Source organism: Phacochoerus africanus, chromosome 2, assembly GCF_016906955.1.
Source record: "Phacochoerus africanus isolate WHEZ1 chromosome 2, ROS_Pafr_v1, whole genome shotgun sequence".
Classification (NCBI taxonomy): Eukaryota; Metazoa; Chordata; class Mammalia; order Artiodactyla; family Suidae; genus Phacochoerus; species Phacochoerus africanus.
In genome coordinates, this window is record NC_062545.1 from 143,540,932 (window position 1) to 143,555,453 (window position 14,522).

Here is a 14,522-nt window from a genome sequence, read left to right on the forward strand (position 1 = left end):
ACAAGTGGTTAAACAAGTTGGGTTTATTACTCATACGATGACCACAGTCTAGTCATTGAACACCTTGGACCTCAGTTTCCTTTTCTCTAAATAAGGTGAACACACTAACCCTGCTGGAGCCTCAGACAGAGGAAAGAGCCACCCTGCTCACAGTGACAAGCACGGACCATCGACAAGCCTCTACAGTGTGCAGGGGGCTTTTGAGAGTTCTTCAAGGTGCATTAGTCACTAATCCTCCCTGCAACCCCATAACTAAGTACCATTGGTGCACCAGTTTCATGGACAAGGTCACTGAGGCAGAGAGGTGCTAAATGGTCTGTGTCAGGGGCACAACTAATAAGTGTAAAAATGCTTTGCAATTGCTAAACTGCCATGCTCCTCCCCGCCATAAATGCACTCAGGCCAGGGATGTTCGGGGATCAAATAACAGTAGGATGAGATCCACCCAGCTCCACCTACCTTGCACAAGAAGAGGCTCTTCCACCTCCCTGAACCTTCCTTTCCTGCTCAGGGGAGCTGCAGGGACCAGCGATGATGCCTGTAGCTTACCTTCCAACAGAGCACTCAGCAGATGCCAGGGCTCTCAGTCAAGGCAGCAATGTTGATGTCATCATTGACTTTACTGCCATGCTTGTGTGAGTCAGGAATTGCACATGGTTCCTCATCAGAAAGAGGGAGGCAGGATTCGAGATGTAGCCCAGGTAGGTTTAGTTTAGTGCACAGCGAGGGGTGCCAGGAAAGAAGCCTGGTGATGGGTGATGCACCCAGCTGGCCTTCTTGAGATGTGAACCACTCTAGACCCTGCCAGACCTTTATTTTGTTTTCTGTTACCATCTGTGGCCATTTTGGGCACAAGACCTCATCCCACCAAGGGCTGTAGGTGGGAATTCCTAGCTCCCCTTGTTGGTCTTTGATGTTTAAGGGATCAGGGAGGGTGCAGGGAGGAGGAAGAGAAAGAGATAAAGGGCACCAAGGGTAGGACTGTCTTTGGTGAAACCATCTGCTTATAAAGTCAGTCTTTACAGTCAGACTTTGCAAGCCCCTTGGCTCCCCTGGCCAAGAATCTGCAGAGCAGCTGAGAATTGCTCATCCCCACTCTTCCCCCTCTTGGTCACAGATGTTCGTGGGCCTCCTGTTTTGGTTCCAGTTCTACTGCGGCTTCTCTGCATCTGCCATGATTGACCAGTGGTACCTGATCTTCTTTAACCTGCTCTTCTCGTCGCTTCCCCAGCTGGTGACTGGGGTTCTGGACAAGGATGTGCCCGCTGACGTGCTGCTGACCAAGCCACAGCTCTACAAGAGCGGCCAGAACAGGGAGGTGAGGCTCCCTGTCCTCCTCCCAGAAAATGCCAGTCCCTCACCTCCCTCTAAAGGGACACCCTGGGGAGTTCCCATTGTAGCTCAGCGGTTAACGAACCCAGCTAGGATCCATGAGGATGCGGGTTGGATCCCTGGCCTCTCTCAGTGGGTTAGGGATACGGTGTTGCCACGAGCTATGGTGTAGGTCTCACATGTGACTTGGATTCCGAGTTGCTGTGGCTGTAGTGTAAGCCAGCAGCTGTAGCTCCAATTCAACCCCTTGCTTGGGAACTTCCATATGCTGCCAGTGCGGCCCTAAAAAGCAAAAAATTAAATTAAACTAAATTAAATTAAATTAAATTAAATTAAAAATAAATGGACACCCTGGGACAAACAGTTACAATTCTAGACGCTGACCAGTGGGAGGAACACAATGAATCCTGTCTCCTCGACTGTGCAATGCTCTAAGTAGAGAGAGATGACTGGTTGCGGTGATGGTATCAGGGGTGTATGCAGGTGCCCAAACTCATCAAAATGTACACATTAAAAATGTACAGATTTTGTATATCAATTTACTTAAGTAAAGCTTAAAAGAAAGGCAAGATTAAAAAAAAAAAAAGAAGAAATCTCCGGGAGTCCAAGGAAAGCCCCCCCTTTTTTTTTGGTTTTTAATGGCTGTACCCACAGCATAACAGGGAGTGAATCCAGGCTGTGGCCACAGCAACAACAAGCAGATCCTTTAACCCACTGTGCCAAGCCAGGGATGGAACCCACTCCTCTGCAGTGACCCAAGCTACTGCAGTTGTATTCTTAACCCAACTGTGCCACAGCAGGAACTCCAGGAAAGCCCATTTGGAATCTTAAGTCAAGGTCACATGTGATCATTGCAGCCAGAGCAGAGATTTTTCTAAAACACCCCAAAGAAATGTGATTTACTTTGAATGAGGTTTAATGAGAAGAGTACCCCCTAGGGAAACCCCAGAAAGAACAAGTGAATACCAACAGATGATGTAAATACAGGTTTACCTCAATACACCACGTAGATTGACATGCTAATTACTAGCTGTTCCTAGCCAGCCATTAAAGGAAGCCCTGTTGGAATTACTCTATGTGCGCCAAGGTAACGGAACCCTACATCTCTCACAAGGGTCTCTAATTCAGAACTGATTTGCTGGAGAGTTGACTTCCCCTCAGGCAGCCTGGGGTGGGGGCTAATGAGGGTCAGGAAGATAAGGAGGCCTCTGCTTGTCACCTGTCACCTGGGGCAGCTCCTGCACTCAGTCAGGCCTCAGCTCTTATGTGCCACAGGGAGTTTGTCCTGGGGGTTCAGGTGATAGCAGGAAGGGCCTGGCTTTCCAAAGTGCCCAGTAAATGCTCATCTATCCACTCCATTGCCCTATGGGCCGGCACCAGCAGCTCAGAACTCAACAGAGTTAAATACAGAATTGGGCACCCAGACAGTGAAGACATGATTAGTCCATTTCAAGGTCATTGTTGCCCTTGGTAAGCAGCTGTTTGATTTTAACATTAGGAAACATCCATCATCTAATTTCAAAATAACTCACCTTTAAGAAACATTCTAGGGGTTCCACCAACAAAGAGAGGCAAAGCCCTGACAGAGTAGAAATAAAAAGACTCAGATTCGGAAATAAATTCATTTTTATCAGAACAGAAAGAGATTCACAGTCATAGAAAACAAATTATGGTTACCAAATGGGAAAGGGGGGTAGGGAGGAGATAAATTAGGAGTTTGGGAGTAACATGCACACACTACTATTTATAAAACAGGTAACCAGCAAGGACCTACACAGAGAATTATAATCCATAGTTTCTAATAATCCATATGGGAAGAGAATCTGTATGGGAAGAAGATTATACACACACACACACACACACACACGTAACTCAGTTACTGTGCTGTGAGCCTGAAATTAAGACAATGTTGTAAATCAGCTATAGCTCAATAAAAATTAAATTTTAAAAATAAAATTAAATATATAAAAAATATATATATAGTCACTCTATATATATAGTGTGTATGTCTATATATATATATATAGAGAGAGAGTCTAAAAAAGGTTAAAAAAAGAAGGATTCAGATTGGGGACGATGCCAGAATTTCAGAGGAATGTTCCCTCATGCGATTTAAGAGACATTTTCATTTCTCTGGTGTTGACCTTGAACTACTGGAGCAGGTCTTGTGGGTCCAGTTGCTCTCAGTGAGTCTCCAGGCCTTTCTGTAATGTTTTTCCAGCCACTTGCCCTCCCCCAAAGTCCTGAATGGCAAGTCTCCCTGGGTGCTTGACTTTTGCCTTAGGGACCCCTGTGACCAGCTGTCACCTCTGAGCTTGTTTTTGTGTCTCAGGAATACGGGCCTTGCACATTCTGGTTGAATATGGCTGATGCTGCCTTCCAGAGCCTGGTGTGCTTCTTCATTCCCTACCTGGTAAGTTACCAGAACCTTGTAAGTTGGCAGTAGCCACAGCCTTTCCCACCAGGTCACCTGGCCACATGCAGACACAAGACCTTCTGTCTTTCAGGCTTACTACGACTCAGACACAGACATGTTCACCTGGGGGACCCCTATCACCACCATCGCTTTGTTCACCTTCCTGCTGCACCTGGGCATTGAGACCAAGACCTGGGTGAGAGTTGCGGGCGCTGTCCAGAAGGGGCTGGGCCATGTACCTTCACCTCCAAACAGACTCCGTGCAATCCAGCAGGGCTGTGAGCAGACAGGAGTGCAAAGCCCATCTCACTGTGACAAGAACAAAAACAGATCCACAGACCGGCCACACAGACCTAAGCTCAGGGTGTGGGAGCAGCTGCAGCCTTGGTTCTGGGCCCCTGCCCACTGGAGCCCCTCCACCCCAGGCTCCCCTTCCCTCTCCCTCCCCCTGCATCCTCCTGTGTTCAGGCCAGTCCAGGGTTCCCATAGCTCCACGCCCCACCAACACCCTGTTTCCATCAAGCCTGCTTGTGGAGGACCAGTGGATTGTTGTTGAAATAAAACCCTGTCTTTCTCTCCCCACCTTAGACCTGGCTCAACTGGACAGCTTGTGGCTTCAGTATCCTTTTATTTTTCACCGTGGCTTTGATTTACAATGCTTCCTGTGCAACCTGCTATCCTCCATCCAACCCTTATTGGACCATGCAGACATTAATGGGAGACCCCGTGTTTTACTTGACTTGTCTCATTGCACCTGTCGCCGCACTACTGCCCAGGTGGGTTTGTGGAACATTGACCTTCAGGTCCTCTGTGAGCCCTGAGAGCCTTTTCCTTGCTGTGCTCCCGCACTATCTGAGTCTCAAAAGCTCAAAGGCACCACTGCAGCAAACGATGACAGTTTTCTATGTGTTCTTTCCAGATTGTTTTTCAAAGCCCTACAGGGAAGCCTTTTCCCCACTCAGCTTCAGCTGGGACGCCAGTTGGCCAAGAGGTCTCCCAAGAAACTCAGGGCTCCCAAAGAGACCTCTGCTCAGGAAGGCCTCCCAGGAGAACCAAGAACTGAACCGTCACAGCAGGGGAGCCTCGGCACCTCCAGGTCCTTGTCCCAGGACTGCAGCTCGCAGGCAACCTGGCCTGCCCAGCAGCCGGCCTGCTCCCCAGAAGCCAGCGGGGAGCCCAGCGTGGTGGATGTGAGTGTGCCTCTGAGGGAGGACGCCCTTCTGGAAGGGCTGAGCAGCCAGACCCCAGGGTTGTCCTCGCCAGGGGAAATGATCCTGGAATGTCCTGGAGACTCCAAGATGAAGCCCACCAGCACCAGCAGAGCAGCCCCCCTCTCATCCATCTTCAACCTGTCCGGCTTCAGCTCACTCAACTGGATTTCCTCTCTCTCATTGGTCAGCGGGCTGGGAAGCGTCCTACAGTTCTCCCGAAGTGGTTTACAGATGGACAAGCAGGACAGCGAGTTCTTGCCTAGCCCCCTTCCGCCAGACCAGAACCTACAGGCCACAGACTATTTCTAGGAGCCCTTCCAGAGCCTGCGGCTGCTGGTGGCAGTGATGAAAACCTCGAAATGCTCTTTTTTTTTTTATAACATAGACATTAATATTATTTATGTTTCTTATTTGCACAGAAGAGTTCTAGTGAGATGTATTTTATGTATTTCCAAGGCTAACACAGGAAATGAAAGGTACCAAAAAGAAAGTTTATTTTTTAAAATTTCTAAGTAGAGTATATTGAAGAGAAAAATAAGAGCTTTAACATATATAAAAGTTTAAAGGAGAGTGACACTTGAAAGGGTGTGTTTGGATTTATTTTTTCATCTCGTTTTATAAGAAAATGCATTCTGACCGGTTTTCTTCAACTCATGTGGCCTTTGCTTTCCCCAAGTGTAAACATGTGTGAGCACAGTGAACCCTGGGCGGGTGTGGAGGGAGGGAGGAGGTGGGCAAGTACACAGCCCCAGCAGATCTCCCTGCCGTCTGTTTCTCGATCCCACCACTAGGGGGTGGGGGGGGCTTTGCTCACCAGGAACAGGAAAGTGAGAACTCCAGGAAAACCTACAGAAGTTCATCCCCGTGCTCATTTTTTACACAGGCATTAGGTAAAGATCACCTGCAGGTATTACAGTTCCCATGTAAGGCCTTGCCTGTCAAAATCATAACAGCAATAAACAACCTTCACTTTGCAAAGAGAGCGTGTCCGGTTGTCACTGTTGTGTGATGTTAACTAATGTTATTAATGTGACCTAATGTTACCGAAACTCATGTTCATGTGCCCAGTGCAGAGTGAGGCCAAACAAATGGGAACTGAGTTTGGAGCAGATAAAGGTTTATTGCAGGACCAAGCAAGAGCATTGGCGGTTCATGCTCAAAAATACCCCAAACTTCTCGAAGCGTTTCAGCAAACTTCTTTTTTCCCCCTGGCCACAGCCACAGCAGAAGTTCCTGGGTCAGGGATTGAACCCAAAAGCCACAGCAGTGACAATGCCAGATCCTTAACTGCTAGGCCACCAGGGAATTCCTTAGCAAAGCATTTTGAAAGGCCAGGTGAGGGAGGGCTGTCCCAGGATACAACTATCTGATTGGTTGGTGGTGAGGTAACAGGGCTGTTAACATTATCATCCTTAGGCTCCAGAAGGTCTGGAGGCCTGAGCATCTGATCATCAAGTAGTTCATTTCTTCCATTTGGTGGTGGTTCCAGCCTCTGAAGAATTCAGGAAATACGCATCAGATACTATTGTCTAGGTATTTCAGAGGAGAGCTAAAGCAGAGAATTTAGGGGAGGGGGTCTGTCCCGGGAAGGCCCTGTAGGTTCCTGTTCCATTACACTAACAGAACATGTTTTGAGTACTGAAGGGCACTTCCTCATGGCAAATCCTTTTAGATGCCATAAAAGAAACAGCTGGGTGACATGCAAGCTGCACATGGGGACACTGTGGCATGGCTACAGCACAGCTTCTGGAAGCAGGCATCAGCACCCACCAGACCCTTCCTGCCAAGAGGCTGGGCTTTTTAGGTGTGTGGGTCTTTAGGCATTTGTCTTCTTGAGTTATTATTTCTGTCTCTCTAAACAGAAAAACAGAGAAGAAAAAGGTAATAAGAATCCAAGACAGGAAGTTCTCTCAAGGCTCAGCAGGTTAAGGATCTGGCATTGTTACTGCAGTGGCTCAGGTCGCTGCTGTGGCACAGGTTTGATCCATGGCTTTGGAACTTCTACATGCCCAAGGGTGTGGCCAAAGAAAAAATTTAAAAACCCAGGCAATTACATAGCATTTCCTCTTTAGAGCACCCCTGTCTCTGACTTTGCCAACCATTGTAAGTTGACTGCTTTTTCTGCTTGGGGATGTGAAGAGAGCGGGTCCTATGGCTGCCTGTCCCTGGAGCAGCAATGTGCAGAGGTCAGAGGATCTTGAGACTAAGCAGTCTGGAGCACAGCATGCCAGAAAAAGTGTCTGGTTACCCACTGTGTGTGTAGCCCATTTCACGTGACCAAAAAAAATGCATCCCACCTGGACAGATGGAAAGGAAAGTCAGGGCTCCTGTCTGCAAGGTCAGAGAGAGGTGGACTCCAGGGCAATTGAACACACAACTCAGACCTAGGCTTTCCCCCTTCTCCCTGCACTCAGCTTTCCAAGGTCAGCTTGATGCCAAGGCTGACTCTGTTCTTGGTGATAACATAGTTGGAACCATCTTAAGGCAGGGCATAGATGGGCTCCAGGCTAGACGTTTACTACCGACCACCTCTTTATCCTTTGGGATAGAAATAACAAGAGGAATGAGCTAAATAACCAGGCTTTTGTCTCCTGTGGATACTTTAAACAGCAATGGCAGGGACAGGTTTAGTTTAGTTCTCTTATCATAATAAGTGAAATAAGTCAGAAAGAGAAAGGCAAATACCATGTGATATTACTTGCATATGGGAATCTAAAATATGGCACAAATCAGAGTTCCCACTGTGGCTCAGCAGGTTAATAACCTAACATAGATTTCATGAGGATGTGGGTTCCACCCCTGGCCTCGCTCATTGGGTTAAGGATCCAGTGTTGTCACAAACTGTGGCCCAGTTCCCATATGCAGCTTGGATCCAGTGTCTGGTATTGCATGGCTATGGCTGTAGGCCTACAGCTGCAGCTCAGATTTGACCCCTAGCCCAGGAACTTACATATGCTGCAGGTGCAGCTTTAAAGAGAAAAACATATATAGTTACAGATATAGCTAGATCCTGGGTCAGCTAGATTGACAGTAAACCCACAAATGTTACCTTCTCTTTGGAATCCTTTCCCTAGTTAAAATATTAGTCCAAGTAAATAATTAATATAGTCCTGTAATTTCTAGAATTCTGTCCTTTTAGGATAGGCCATCCTGGGTTTTAAAAAAAAATACAATTTGAGGTGATGTCATAGATGCTGTGATGTGCCACCCAACCCCAGGTCCAGTTAGGATGGTAGCACTTACTCAACTCCTGTCAGTGTTGTACCAACAGCTCTTTGCTAAGTCCCTCTCAAGAAAGTGCCTTCAGCTAGAGAGACTTCCTTCCCAGGCTCACATTTTCTCTCTGATTTCAACCTGCATCTTGGCTTATGTGATGGTACCAAGGCCTGGCCTCCTGCCTCAATTTTGAACAGTGTTTAATAAGAGTCAGTCAAGCCCCAAAGCTCCTTGTGGGACCAGCTGACACTTCTGTTATGACCTCATCTCTGTTCAACAATTCACTGCCCAATCTTGCTTCCTTCATGTTCCAGCAAATGAGATTCTGAGAACATTCCCCAGGAGACCTGCTACACCAACCTCAGTCTCAGAGAATCCCTATCTCAGACAACTCCCAAGTCAGGAATAGATCCTTCTCAATGCGATTTTATCTTTGCAAACTTTGCTTGTGCCTCTATTGTGTTCCAGCTGTCATTTTTGTCTTTCTGTTTTGGAGATGGAAGTCCCTAGTTTTATGTTCACTTCATTTTTTTTTTGTCTTTTTAGGGTCATACCTGCAGCATATGGAAGTTCCCAGGCTAGGGATTGAATTGGAACAGTAGCTGCCAGCCTACACCACAGCAACATCAATGCCAGATCCGAGCTGCATCTGCAACCTGCACTGCAACTCGAGGCAACACCAGATCCTTAACCTGCTGAACAAGGCCAGGAGTCAAACCTGGATCCTCATGTAGTTGGGTCCTTAACCCACTGAGCAGCAATGGGGATTCCTATGCTCACTTCATATTGAACTTCCTTCAATATGCATGTGCTATGTGCTATGATCATATTTTCCTAACTAGAATCAGGACTCCCACTCTGGCATTTCCTAGATAGCACAATGTTTTAAGTGGGAGTTACATGGAAATGCATGGATCTATAGCCCATTAAAAAGGAAAATAAATTACCATACAAGAAATATTAATAAATAGAAAAATTTAAAGTATACAAATGATTAGATTTATATCCCCCTTCACACTAGATGCGGGAAAGGGGGAACAATAACAATAAATAACAGAGGGACACAAATAGAAAACAAATAACAAGATGGTAGACTTGAAATGACCATATTGATAATCACATTAAATGTAAGTAAACTAAAATCTTCAACTAAAAGACAAAGATTTTCAGACTATTAAAAAAGTAAGATCCAATTACATGCATTTGAAGTATAACGATATAGATGAGTTGAAAGTACAAATAATATGAAAAAGGAATAACAAAGAAAGATGATATAATTGTATAAGGAGGGGCAATTACATAACGATAAAAGGTTATCTTCTCTGGAAGATATAATCCTGAATGCTCTCCACCTGATAACAAAGCTTCTAAATACATGCAACAAAACTGACAGGAGGGAGAAATAAGAAAAAAGTCACAAATATAGCTCAGAAATTTTCTCTCAGAAATTAATAGAATGGGTAGAGAAAAAAGTAGTTGTAGAAGTTAAAATATCATAAGCAACTTGTTTTTGTACTTGTGACCGTGCAGTGAGTAGACAATATAGGCTCAACTGTAAACCTCCAGTGGCCACCAGTCTGGAGAACCCAGCACCTCCTCTTCAGCTAGAAGTGTATTAGACCAAGAAGGGCCAAGGAGGAGCTAGTGTTGGGGCATGTGGACAGGGAGCAGAAACAGGGGCAGGGAAGGTCCTGGAGTCCCTGGCTCTCATGAGCTAGGAAGGCAGGTGCCCTTCCACCCACCTGGCTTTGCCCTGCCCTCACTTCCTTGTCTGTGCCCCCTGCCCAAGCCCCACACACACTGTGTTGGCCCCAGCACTGTGACTCTGTTTCATCTCATCCTGCATTTCTTGAATCTTTACCAAATAATCTCTGTACTGGGGCTTGTTCTTAAATCCTTTCCTTAAGTGTTCACTATGCTACTGCATTAAAAGTGGTTTTGGGAAGTTCCCATCATGGCTCAGTGGTTAACAAACCCGACTATCATCCATGAGGATGCTGGTTCCATCCCTGGCCTTGCTCAGTGGGTTAAGCATCCAGCATTGCCATGAGCTGAGGTGCAGTTCGCAGATGCGGCTCAGATGCCGTGTTGCTATGGCTGAGGTGTAGGCCAGTGGCTACAGCTCCAATTCAACCCCTAGCCTGGGATCCTCCATATCCATGGGCACAGCCCTAAAAAGACAAAAAGACCAAAAAAAAAAAAAAGTGATCTTGGGTTGGGGTCCATTCATACATAAATCGAATTTGTCTCCACCAGCCACTTTTTTCTTTTCTTTAATGAACCGATGGCCTTTGGGCGTCTGAGCAAGCCACAAGCAAGACAACAGTATTTGGCCACTTTGTTCCTAGCCTCTGGACCTTGATCGTATTCAGAATGAAGAGTAAGAGGGCTGCCTCTGCCCTGGCCAGGGGTGATGTCTCTGTCACATGGACCATTACACAATTCCCTAGCATCTGTCCCAGGAGGATCTGCATGTTATGACTCCTTTTTGATCTTAACTCTGCAGTTTTAACATAATTACAAGCTGCTTTATTTCTTGTGTGTGTACGTCAAAGCACTAAAGTGCTGTTGAGCAATTTGATCTTCGTTTATACCTAATTGAGCAAGTGTTTTGGAACAATCACAAAATATTTTCAAAACACTTATAGTGGTAATTTTTTTCCTCCTATCCTCATTAATAAAAACAGCTAGGGACCTTCACTGGAACATTTATGACACAGTTCAGACACTGGCTGGCATAAGGAAAACCTCTGTAACCAAGCCCAGTCCTGCTCAGCACTTGGTGGCCCTGGCACTGTGCCAGGAAGGTAGCTCACTGCCTTATGAGGTTACTTAGCTGTCTTCCTACCCCTGACACACTGAGTCAGGATAGATTAGTCACCACCTCAAATCAGGGTGGATTTTAAGGAACTCTGGCTTTCTTCATAGTTAGGATTTTCACTTTCTCCAGTTCTTCATTTTTTTTGTTTTAATTGTGCCTTGACTTGCATTGCTATTTAATGTATGTGTTTATATGTCAAGTATTTAAAAATCAACATTTAGGTAAAGGGAGGTTGAGAACCATCTGTCATCCTCAGTTCTTCCTTTAAGCAAGCACACAAGGCCCAGGTTGCTCACAGAATTGAACCTCTTCCTGATCCTCACCTGTTCCCATACTTTTTGGTGGGAGGGTGGGGTCAACCCTAGCTATGGGGGAGGCCAAGCAAATGGCTGTGCTCAGGAAGTGAAGAGCTGCCTTCTGGTCTGCCTTCCACATGTCCAGCAAGGCTGCCTTCCCTGACACCCCCGGCAAACTAGTCTTTTATCTCAGAAATTAATATTTCCTAGTCTATCATTTAATTATTTTTAGAAGAGGTGGCTTTTTCATTTTAAATATTTTTAACTCTTCATCTTGCTTTTCAAAGTTAAATGACAATAATAAATGGCAAAGATACACTGGTCGTGCTGGCTCCAATCTGTAATCCATGTACAGGGATGCAAAAATGTTGTAGGCTGTCAGGGCAGATCCATTACCCTGGTGGGATGAAGCCATGAATTTTGAGGAGAACTGGCCAGAGATAAGGCCACTTTATCAAACAGAAGAGAGGTTCATGGTTAGCACAATTCTAATTGGAGCTTAGGGGTCATAATTGTAAACAGAAGTCCATATTTTGGGTGGGAAGCCAAGGTCTGTAGAGGTGTGTTATCAGCCTTTTTCTTTTCCTGAATTCCACTTTGGACCTGAGGTCAAGACATGTGCCTCAGGTACTCATTCCCAGGCTTTGGGGGTACAAGTGGCTGTAGGAGTTTCTCTATTTAGAAAATGTTTTGGAGTCTTGACTCTGCATCGTGGATGGCTTCTGGCCCTGGTGCCCCATCAGCTCCATGCCCTGCAGCCACCCAGAGGGGACACCAGGCCACCTTCTTCTTTCCCCTTGGGCCCTGCTGATGGACCAGGGTCATGAGGCTCTTGTCCATCTGCAGCAACTCAACAGCTTCAAAGGAGAGAGTCCCAGGCCCGGAACACACATAGAGTCTCATCACGAGTTCTTTCCATCCACAGAGTGATTGTCAGGGGCACTTGGCCTTTCTGCCTTGCATTACACTTACCTGGCCAAGGAAACAGGGCTGCTAGAGCTGTGAAATACCAGTCAAATGAGTGCCAAGATGCCCACGTGGGCCATCACCCCCTCACCCACAGCTGTTTCTCTTGGCCTCTGCAGGCACAGGTGACTTCAGGACAGTCCCAACAAGATGAAGCAGCAGGCTGCCTAGAAAGGACTGAGGCTCCCCCAAACCTCCTGCACTTTGGACCCTCCCAGATGTCACCCTAAGTATCTCTTCATCAGGTTGTCCATCTGCATCCTGCATCATCTCCTCTAGCAAACTGATAGACAGAAGTGAGTATTTCCCTGAGCTCTGTAAGCTACTTAACTCTAGTGAATCAATCATACCCAAGGAGGGGGTTGTGGAAATTGCAGATTTGTGGCCAAATTGGACAGAATTTGTGGGCAACCTTGGGATCTACTACGTGTAACTGATACTTGCATCAGGGACGTTCTTGTGGTACTGAGCCTTTAACAAATGGCATTTGACATAATCTCTCAGGAGATAGTGTTAGCATTGAGTTATATATTAGGATATCCAGCTGGTGTCATGAAGCTGTTTGGTGAGGGTAAAAATCCACACATATGGTGACAAGTGTCAGAAGTGAAGTGTTCTGTGGGAGACCCCTAAGTATTTGCTGAGGCCCTGACCAGCATCATCACTCCTTGTGATGGGTTGAATCATGCCCTCCCCCCACCAAAAAGATGTGATGAAGCCTTAAGCCCCACTAGCTCAGAATGTTACCTTATTGGAAAGAGGGTAGTGGCAGATATAATGTTAAATGAGGTCACTCTGGGCCAGCGTGGGCCTGTGGTCCCAATGGCTGGTGTCCTTAGTATAGAGTTACACAAAGGGAGATGGACAAGTGTCTCAGGAGGCAGAGATTGGAGCAATGTCGCTGCAGCTCCAGCCATACCATGGATGGTGGGTACCACCAGCAGCCAGGAAGGGGCAGGAGAAGATTATACCCAGAGTCTTCAGAGGGAGGACTGCCCCCTGCTAACACCTTGACTTTGGACTCTAAGCTTCCAGAACCCTGAGACAATGCATATCTCTTGTTCCAAACCCTCTAGTTTGTGTATTTTGTTACAGTAGCCCCAGGGGACCAAACAGGAAACTCCTGCCAGGAAAGCTCCCCTTAACCCCTCTGCTCCTTTCCTCTGCTTTGAGTATCTGCCCGGAATTCTTCCCCCTCCACACCCTGGGAATGGGGGCAGACCCAGGAATGCCAACCTCAAGAATCTCTTCTGCCAACCACACTGCATCTCCTTGGGATCTGAGGAGCCCACTGCCCAAAGTGAGGTGGCCTTTGTCCTTGGGCCCCTCACTCAGCTAATGTGCATCTTACTTTCTGGCTGAAATCTGGGAAAGGGGCAGGGGGACACAGATCTGCCTCCAGCTTTCCTTTCCCTCCCCCCACCCACCCCACGTGGTTCTCCACCAGGCAACACTGGAGCTAGAGTGGGCTCGCTTCCCTTTCTCTTCCAGGCTGGTCGTCCCGGGACTAGTCCTGGCCAGTAACACCATGGGAATCTTTAGGACATGACTGTATCATCCTGTTGCCTTGCTAAAGTGGGGAAGTACATTCTCCTTGGGCCTCGGGACTCTGACGTCATATGGGAGAGGCTGCAAAGATGCAGAACTTGAAGGACTTCATATTTAAAATTTGCAAAATGTCTTTATTTTGTATGTGTGAAGCAAGAAAAAAAAAGGGGAGGTGGATGGGGTAGGGGCACTTGTCTGAGTTAAAGGAAGCGTATGTCCCAGTAAAGGGTCATTTTTATCCTGCCTTCATTATTTTTTTTTTTCTTTTTTTCTTTTTTTTAGGGCCACACCGTGGCATATGGAAGTTCCCAGGCTAGGGGTCAAATCAGAGCTGCAGCCGCCAGCCTATGCCACAGTCACAGCTATGCTAGATCCGATCTGTGTCTGCGACCTACACCACAGCTCATGGCAATGCCAGATTCTTAACCCACTGAGCGAGGCCAGGGACCGGACCCAAATCCTCATGGATCCTGGTCAGATTCTTTAACCGCTGAGTCACAGAGGGAACTGCCTTCATTCTTGTCCCTGCCTCTCCTGCTACCTCAGGTCTTGAGAATGATGGAATTTAGTGTCAGGATCACCCTGTTACCCTTCATACTCCTAAGTTATAAAGGGAGAGAATTTAAAGGCACAACTCTAGGAAGGCAATCATGATAAATATCACCAGTCAACAAGATGTGGTATATTTACTCTCTCCCCATGAGGTTCGTAAATTT

At 46.7% G+C, this 14,522-nt stretch overlaps 1 protein-coding gene across 2 annotated transcripts in view; it reads left to right on the forward strand.

Annotated features, from left to right (window-relative positions):
* Positions 1-5,939, forward strand: part of ATP10A (ATPase phospholipid transporting 10A (putative)) — a 174,468-nt gene extending 168,529 nt beyond the window's left edge. For both annotated transcript variants that reach the window (XM_047766857.1, XM_047766856.1), the window contains exons 17-21: positions 1,118-1,318; positions 3,665-3,745; positions 3,840-3,944; positions 4,337-4,524; positions 4,668-5,939. In XM_047766857.1, coding sequence (XP_047622813.1) covers positions 1,118-1,318; positions 3,665-3,745; positions 3,840-3,944; positions 4,337-4,524; positions 4,668-5,268 — 1,176 coding nt within the window. In that variant the 3' untranslated portion in view covers positions 5,269-5,939. The remainder of the gene's footprint in view (positions 1-1,117; positions 1,319-3,664; positions 3,746-3,839; positions 3,945-4,336; positions 4,525-4,667) is intronic.
* Positions 5,940-14,522: the final 8,583 nt, after the last annotated feature.